Genomic DNA, 8,698 nt, shown 5'->3' on the forward strand with positions numbered 1-8,698 from the left:
TTGATCAGAAAATTAAGTTTCAACTAGATTTAGAGTAGTCCAAGGTCTAAGTCTTTTGATCTACATGTTGTAATCATTTTTTACAAGAGTGTCAAAGCATGACCAGGTGCAGACTGGTAACACCATTGCTGTGAGACTCAGCAATGGGGTTCAGTGTCGACTAGGAAGCTAAGTCACTCTTATAACAGTCACAGTCACAGTCTTATAACTGTTTTTAGTATCACCTTTTGGTCTGTTTGCAAATAATTTAGCCACAAACAACCTGACTCTGGATGATGTTTAATTCCTTCCTCTCATACTACAAGAAAAGATGATTAAAGCATTTGTAGCTGCTTACACATTTATTCAAGTTCCACATAGAACGTAGCATGTTACAATCTGGCTCTGTCAGCTCAGCTGCACTCGTGGTGACTCACACTGAAATCTGTCTGTGTGGAAACATGTAACAAAACCTAACAATCCTTGTTACAGATGACCAGAAGCCTAACTGCGATGCCCTGACCCTGGAGAATACCCGGCTGAGGGAGGAGAAGACCCAGATTACCAGCAACTACAACACCGCACTGAATCAGCTGACCAGCAACTATGACACCTTAATGAGTGAAAAAAAACAGCTGGCCAGCAACTATGACACCTTAATGAGTGAAAAAAAACAGCTGGCTATCAACAACGACAATCTGATCCTGAACACAATCCAGTTAGAAAGTGAAGTAAACCAGCTGAAGAGAGCAGGTGAGAGATGTTGCAACCCTATTTAAGTTGTGTATTATTATAATGATATTTAATTTAGTATTAGGGATATAGAGGTAGAAAGTCTGAGTAAACTCCTCACTGCTGATGTATGACAACTATCATAGAACAACTAGAGAAAAGGCTCCTCGGAGCACAGGTGTCCACAAGGTCAGGTAGGTTAATGTGAAAGGGTTCCATTTCTTCTCATGCCTTTCATTGCAATTGGAGGCTGCATTCATGATTTGAGGCATTTTGTTACGAAAACGTGTTTTGCAAAAATCAACCTACTGGTAGCACTATAACAGGCCAATGTGAAAAGGGTGGGGTTTCTTCCTCTGCCTTGTGGGAATGTGCTTCTAAAATGTCACGTAAATCGCATGCTGTGTTCATGATTTGAGGCATTTTGTTGCAACGGGACCAATGCTGCAAACTTTGGAAGCCAATCTTAGCCAATCAGGATGTAATATGGAACATCGGACGGGAGCTGTCGTACGCTTTGTCCTCGGCTGTTTTTCTGTCGTAGAACAGCGGAGCAGCATTGTTTGACCAGCTGAGAGGCTGTCACAGGCATCTAAAGGCATCCCCGGCCGATAGTGTGAACTGTGAACGGTTTGGGGAACCATTTTAAAACAAAGGCGGCTTGCATGCTGTGGTTTACTAACCAGAAATTTGCATGCACAAGGCTCAAAGTTGGGCCAGCTCTAAACTGACTGGGCCACGGCCCGTATGTGCGTGTGTGTGTGTGTGTGTGTGTGTGTGGGCAGCAAGGCAAGCGAGGCGAGAGGAGAAACAGACAGGGTACTACAGCTACAGCTTTATTTAATTCATACAGGTGTTCGTTCTTTATTTATTTAAGATAGGCTACAACAAACCAGTTGGACTTGCAAGTTGCGTGTGCGTGCGTGTAGTACAGTTATACAATGTGTTAGATGCCTATAAAAGGCCGTTCTGTAAAATGTGGGGCAGAGGTTCGGCTTTGGCATTTAGGGATTAGCTGGAAACAGACAGACGGACACTGTTCGGATTTTTGTCAAGTTAGCCTCATGTAATGCTTTGATCCCACCATAGGAAGTTCAACACGCTAACTTAAACTATACGCACTCCGAAAGGGGAACATTTGTCGTGGTAACTCTGGCAATGAAAATTACTCAGCCACACAAATATTTTAATAATAATAATAATAATAATAATAATAATAATAATACAACAAATAATAATATAACAAATACCGGTAACCTGCTTTTTGTTATGTATTAAACCAAAACTCATTCACTCACTATAACTTTGTGTACAGTTAGCCGACACGCGAGATGAGGCGTTAGCCTCAATTAAAACCCAACACGGTGCTTGCAGGCAGATCATTTACTGTAACACACCAAAAGAAAACAAACCACATCATTAACATCACATAAACACATTGACTGTAAAGTTTAAACCATCATACATGAAAGGAATTCACGTTTGACACTTGCTTTGGCAATGTAGATGTATGTTTTCTCATGCCAATGAAGCTCCTTTGAATTTAATTAAAAAAGTGAAATAATATCAACTCCCTCGTCCACTTTATATTATACTATTATAAGTGGCATATTTAATTTGCTCTGAAATCTGTCTAGAGATGAGCCCCAAGGCTGCTGGAGAACCAACCTTCCCTTCCATTGCTGCCAAGCTATTCTCTTCTTGCCTACACCACATGATATTTCTGGTCTCACTGATGCCAAGGAATTTGGCTTTTTTTAATCTTAAAGACTCATTAAGATTGAGTTTTTCCAATATTTTGACACTCTCTTCCATCCATGTATATCCCCTAATGTCCAACCTTCTCCAACAGTCTCAACACCCACAGACCTGACAGTAGTGGAGGTCACCTCAGAGAGCGTGGAGCTGTCCTGGGCCAATGAGAGGACAGTGACAGAGTACCTAATCACCTACGTCCCCACGGCCCTCGGAGGGCTGGAGCTGGACATGCGTGTGCCTGCCGACCACAAGTTAGCCACTATTCGGGAGCTGAAGCCTGACATTGAGTACCTGATAAGTGTCTATGCCGTCCTCGACAATAAGAAGAGTTGTCCTGTTAGTGTCAGAGTGGCAACACGTAAGTCACAACTCTCGTGTGAATATAACTGTACTACATTTATATTCGTCAATCATCTTATGTGACTAAATTTGACTGAGGGGCTGCCATTGGATTTTTTTTTTTTCATGTCATAAGCAGGGAATCAATAGCTTCAAATTGACATATTGGTTGTTCAGTTTGACCCACCAGTTTTGGAGATATGGCTTATAGAGTAATGTATTGCAGTTGAGAAAACAGGCTTGAAAGGTTCACTTCTGTTGCGCGATGGCAGGCTCTCAGTCAAATCTGGTCACATATTAGTTCAGATTTTGTTAAATTAAAACAATATATTTCTTTATTTTAAAATACGATGACTCATTAAGATTGACGTTTTTTAATAGTTTGACACTCTCTTCCATACATACATATATATATATATATATATATATATATATATATATATATATGTATATCCCCTAATGTCCAACCTTCTCCAACAGTCTCACCACCCACAGACCTGACAGTAGTGGAGGTCACCTCAGAGAGCGTGGTGCTGTCCTGGGCCAATGAGAGGACAGTGACAGAGTACCTAATCACCTACGTCCCCACGGCCCTCGGAGGGCTGGAGCTGGACATGCGTGTGCCTGGCGACCAGAAGTTAGCCACTATTCGGGGGCTGAAGCCTGGCGTTGAGTACCTGATAAGTGTCTATGCCGTCCTCGACAATAAGAAGAGTTGTCCTGTTAGTCTCAGAGTGGCAACACGTAAGTCACAACTCTCGTGTGAATATAACTGTACTACATTTATATTTGTCAATCATCATAATAGTTCAGATTTTGTTAAATTAAAACAATATATTCCTTTATTTTAAAATACGATGACTCATTAAGATTGACGTTTTTTAATAGTTTGACACTCTCTTCCATACACATATATATATATATATCCCCTAATGTCCAACCTTCTCCAACAGTCTCACCACCCACAGACCTGACAGTAGTGGAGGTCACCTCAGAGAGCGTGGAGCTGTCCTGGGCCAATGAGAGGACAGTGACAGAGTACCTAATCACCTACGTCCCCACGGCCCTCGGAGGGCTGGAGCTGGACATGCGTGTGCCTGGCGACCAGAAGTTAGCCACTATTCGGGAGCTGAAGCCTGACATTGAGTACCTGATAAGCGTCTATGCCGTCCTCGACAATAAGAAGAGTGTTCCTGTTAGTGTCAGAGTGGCAACACGTAGTAAGTCACAACTCTCGTGTGAATGTTGGCCATGTCAATGTTTACATTCTGGCAATCTGGGAACCCATTTCAGTAACACTTATTTTGAGGGGATATCCAGCTTTTAGTGTTTTTTCACAAACTTTGTCCTACACAAACATTAAATTCCCATTGACAATGAATGCAGAATGTAACGTCATAGTGTCTGAGCAAATAGGCATAGTGTCTATTTTCGTCCTACACAAACATTACATTCCTATTGACAATGAATGGAGAATTTAGTGTCTATAGGCATAGTATAAATAATAATATAATAATAATATAAATATAGGCATAGTGTGTATTTTACGCCATGATGATCTACGATGATAATAATGCCCCTTACTTCACACAGGTGTGATTTTTAGGGGCACTAGCCCCTCCTATATACAGCTTTTTGTCCTTAACTCGTGTCACTTTAGCCATTGACAATGAAAGGAGAATTTACATTTGACCAAATCGGCCTTTTGTGGCAACACAAACATTAAATGCTATTGACAACAATGAAAGGAGAATGTACGCCATATGTAGACGAGCAAATAGGCTATTTAGTCTAACACAATGAATGGAGAATTTACATCATATGTGGACGAGCAATTTCACATAAATTCAGTTGTCATCTTACATGATCATGGTGAAAAGATGAGTTGTTGACAAATTGACAAATTAATTCATGAAGAAGTATATTAATTTTTTTATTGGATGATGTACTACGACAAGAGCGCCCCTCACTTCACACGTGTGATTTCTTTGCAAACAGGAACTGAGTTTGGCTCCTCCCTTTTCTTAGTCCACTTCCTCCTGGGTGCTTCTGTGTTTATTATTACATGTTTAGGGCAGTGGTGCTGACAGATTAACCTGTGAGAGATTAACCTGCTGGTAAAGTTGGATTCTTAGAAAGTTTATTTTCTTCTTGGCCAAGTAAGTATTTGCAAGCATTTCAATCAGTCCGTCCGTCCGTCACACCAGGTAAAGTTGTCTGGGAGTCATCAGATTGTTATGTATTTCACACTACAAGACTCTTTTTTTTAAAATCGGCTGTCATTATAATATCTTGGTGGCTTTCACACTAAACGATTGATCACCGACAAGGCATCACACACTGCAAGACTTCACCAAGATACGATCCAGACCCGATACATGTAGGCTACATCATTTGTTTTTTATTCCAATTAATTTTTGACATGTGCGAGACACAGGACGTCTCTCTCTCTCTCTCTCTCTCTCTCTCTCTCTCTCTCGCTCTCTCTCTCGTGCGCATGTGCGAGCGTGTGTGGAGTGGTGGTGCGGAGTGAGTCTCTACGGAGTGAGTTAGTTTCTTTCTATCTTTTTAATGCTTTGCTGGGTTGCTCTTTAAAGAGTGTTTCTCTTTTATTGATTAGTGTTAAATCCCCGCTGCGGTCAGCGGGTCTTGTGGCTTTTGTGTGCCGCAGCAGCGGCTGCTGCTGTTAGCGTCATCATGGTGCTTGACAATTTGACTAGGAAACATTAAAATCTCGCCAAGTTTCCCCTGTTCAGTGGAGGACTGCAGTCTGGCTGTAGCCAAGGTGGTCGGAGCGGCAAGTGTAAAATCTGCCGCTAGAATGAACGGTGGAGTGGTGATTTTTGTGGATGCGGTGGAGAAAGCAAACACCGTCGTAACAAACGGCGTGGTTATAAAGGACACGTTTGTTTCCGTGACACCCCTCTCTACACCAGCGAAAAAGGTGATGTTGTCAAATATCCCCCCGTTCATAAGCGATGAACTTATTGTGAGGGAGTTGTCCTGGTTTGGCAAAGTTGTGTCACCAGTTAAAAAGTTGCCGTCAGGCTGCAAATCACCTGAGCTGAGGCACCAGCCAGGTGGGGGAGGGGGGAGTGTTGCAGGGGGTGGGGCTGGGGCAGAGGGGATGCTGGTAACAGAGGTTGACATGAGAGGTGAGGAGGACAGCTTAAAAGTGATTGGGCAGAAAAGGAAGACCCCACTGCAGGGTCACAACCAAAGAAGGCGACAGGGAGAGTTGGTTTTGGATGGTGGTAAACCTGGGGTTAGGGTTTAAGTTTAAGTTTAAGGTTAGGGTTAGGGTTAGGGTTTAGGTTAGGGTTAGGGTTGTGGATGGTGGTGAACCTGGGGTGTGGGTTAGGGTTTAGGGTTAGGGTTTTGGATGGTGGTGAACCTGGGGTGTGTGAAAGTGAGATGTCCGAAGATGAGCTAATTCATTATAGTAAGGGCATTTTATCAGGTATTTGACCAATCTGGGAACTAAATTGTTACCAAGAAATTTCTTCACCAATGTGTTTCTAAAGGTGTCTAATAACATATACTAAAAGTTTGAAATTCAACTCCCGTGGGAAATTGAGTTATTATCATAATATGTGACCAAACCCTTAACATCCTATATAAGGCAAAAAAGTCCAAATTTCATCAATCTTTAAGTAGCATGTGACATATGAAACTAGGGGGTTTTCATGATTCTGAATCCATTCCAAGCATTCGTTTTGCACAAAAGACACTCCTTGGGCTAAATTAGGCCATATCCACAGTCACATGGTCACATATTATGCTAATAACTCAATTTCCCACGGGAGTTGAATTTCAAACTTTTAGTACATGTTATTAGACACCTTTAGAAACACATTGGTGAAGACATTTCTTGGTAACGATTTAGTTCCCAGATTTTCATAGATTTCTCTTACTATTATGGCCTTTCAGAAATGAAGCAGTTCTTACAGAAAACAAAGAACGCAAAGGGAGTGAAGGTGTCCAGCTTTTTTCCCTCGGAACAAATCTTTCATACAGTCAGCAAAAGAAAACATGAATAAAAAAGGAAGGGGGGCTTTCACAGAACAGGAGATTTATAGGGTCAGAAAGTTTCTACAGAAAGTCAATCACGATCTAGAAGTTTAGTAGTTTAGTTAGTTTAATGAAGTGTTTTTTACTGTCCACATGGTTGGTGTCCTATTTTTTACACATGAGTTCAGAATTGCCACCTTGAACCTGAACGGAGCAAGGGACATTAGAAAGAGGGCAATGTTGTATGAACTGGTAAAAGTGAAAGGCATTGATGTAATGATGGTACAGGAGACACATACTGATGGAACAAATGAAACTGATTGGAAAGTAGAATGGGAGGGCGAAGTTTGCCTGAGCTCTTTGAGCTCAAACCGTGGGGGGGTTGCAATCCTGTTCTCCAAGAGTTTTTCTCCTATTACATATGATGTCCAGGTCAAGGTGGAGGGGAGGTTAATACTTGTCAAAGCAAAGTATGAGAAATATACAGTTGTTTTTATCAATGTCTATGCACCTGTCGTTGGACAGGACAGAGTAATGTTTTTAAATACATTGAATGATTTTTTAATGACATGTAATTCAGATGATTTTTTGTACCTCGGGGGTGATTTTAACTGTACTCGACCAAATTGATCGTAATCATGCTGAACCTCACAGGCAGTCGCAAAGAGCAATGAACAACATAATTGAGACACACGACTTAATAGAGAGAGTTACACGACACCAAGAGACAGTATACATGGGCTCACATAAGGGACAATGTTATCTCTCTAGCCAGGCTGGACAGGCTTTATTGTTTTAAACACCAATTTAGTGTCGTTACGAGGTGTGGCATGGTGCCAGTGGGTTTTACTGACCATACTTTAAGGCAGTGGTGGGACTGTGGAAAAGTTCAAATTAAACAGCTTTGTCAGCAGTACACTCTCAATGTCACAAGGGATATTGCCAGATCAATGAGGGACCTGGAGATTGAGTTAGTGGACCTGCATAGTTTGTGGGAGTCCACAGGAAATGGAGGACATTTTGAAGTCCTCAAATCCAAAAAAAAGCATGCTTGAAGACCTACTGGGCATGAAAGCGCAGGGGGCATTGGTGCGGTCTAGGTTCCAGGGCGTTGACTGGATGGATGCACCTTCCAGTTTATTTTTTGGTTTAGAGAAAAAGAATGGGCAGAGCAGGTTCCTGCACACGCTACGTTCACCGGGGGGGCAGAGCAGGTTCCTGCACACGCTACGTTCACCGGGGGGGCAGAGCAGGTTCCTGCACACACTACGGTCACCGGGGGGGCAGAGCAGGTTCCTGCACACGCTACGGTCACCGGGGGGGCAGAGCAGGTTCCTGCACACGCTACGGTCACCGGGGGGGCAGAGCAGGTTCCTGCACACGCTACGTCACCGGGGGGGGGGGGGCAGGAGCTCATGGATGCTGGAGAGATCCGGTGCGCGGCAGTGGAGTTTTACTCTGAGCTGTACAAGAGTGAATACAAGGACAATGAACTGTTGTTTTCATCATTCTGTGATGGACTTCCTCAGATTCCCCCAAACGAGAACTGTGGTAAGAGGGGACCTTTGACACTGGCTGAGCTGAGCACTGCTTTGCAAGGCATGGAGGGGAGCAAGGCCCCTGGCATTGACGGGTTGACAGTGGAGTTCTATAAAGCTTTCTGGGAGGAGTTGAAGGAGGACTTGTTGGAGGTGTTAAGTGAAAGCTTTGGAGAAATGTGTTTATCTGGGAGGGCATAGTGGACAAAGTGCAAGGAAAATTGAACAAATGGAAATGGTTGCTACCAAAAATGTCATGCAGGGGGAGAACACTAGTCATCAACGACCTGGTGGCCTGTACCTTGTGGCATCGTCTAGCATGCAGGGGGAGAACACTAGTC

The 8,698-nt window shown here is 42.9% G+C and overlaps 1 protein-coding gene and 1 long non-coding RNA gene across 2 annotated transcripts in view; both read left to right on the forward strand.

Annotated features, from left to right (window-relative positions):
* LOC306926381 (matrix metalloproteinase-16-like) overlaps positions 1-3,782 on the forward strand; it is a gene marked incomplete at both ends in the record, with an annotated part of 37,970 nt that extends 34,188 nt beyond the window's left edge. Inside the window, 4 exons of the mRNA XM_079505644.1 lie at positions 472-732; positions 2,564-2,827; positions 3,289-3,530; positions 3,762-3,782. Coding sequence (XP_079361770.1) covers positions 472-732; positions 2,564-2,827; positions 3,289-3,530; positions 3,762-3,782 — 788 coding nt within the window. The remainder of the gene's footprint in view (positions 1-471; positions 733-2,563; positions 2,828-3,288; positions 3,531-3,761) is intronic.
* Positions 3,783-3,885: 103 nt separating this feature from the next.
* The window catches only part of LOC306927008, an 18,411-nt gene continuing 13,598 nt past the window's right edge, over positions 3,886-8,698 (forward strand). Inside the window, exon 1 of the long non-coding RNA XR_013790469.1 lies at positions 3,886-4,025. This is a non-coding gene — a long non-coding RNA (uncharacterized lncRNA). The remainder of the gene's footprint in view (positions 4,026-8,698) is intronic.

Source organism: Electrona antarctica, assembly GCF_951216825.1.
Source record: "Electrona antarctica genome assembly, chromosome: 7".
NCBI classification, from domain to species: domain Eukaryota; kingdom Metazoa; phylum Chordata; class Actinopteri; order Myctophiformes; family Myctophidae; genus Electrona; species Electrona antarctica.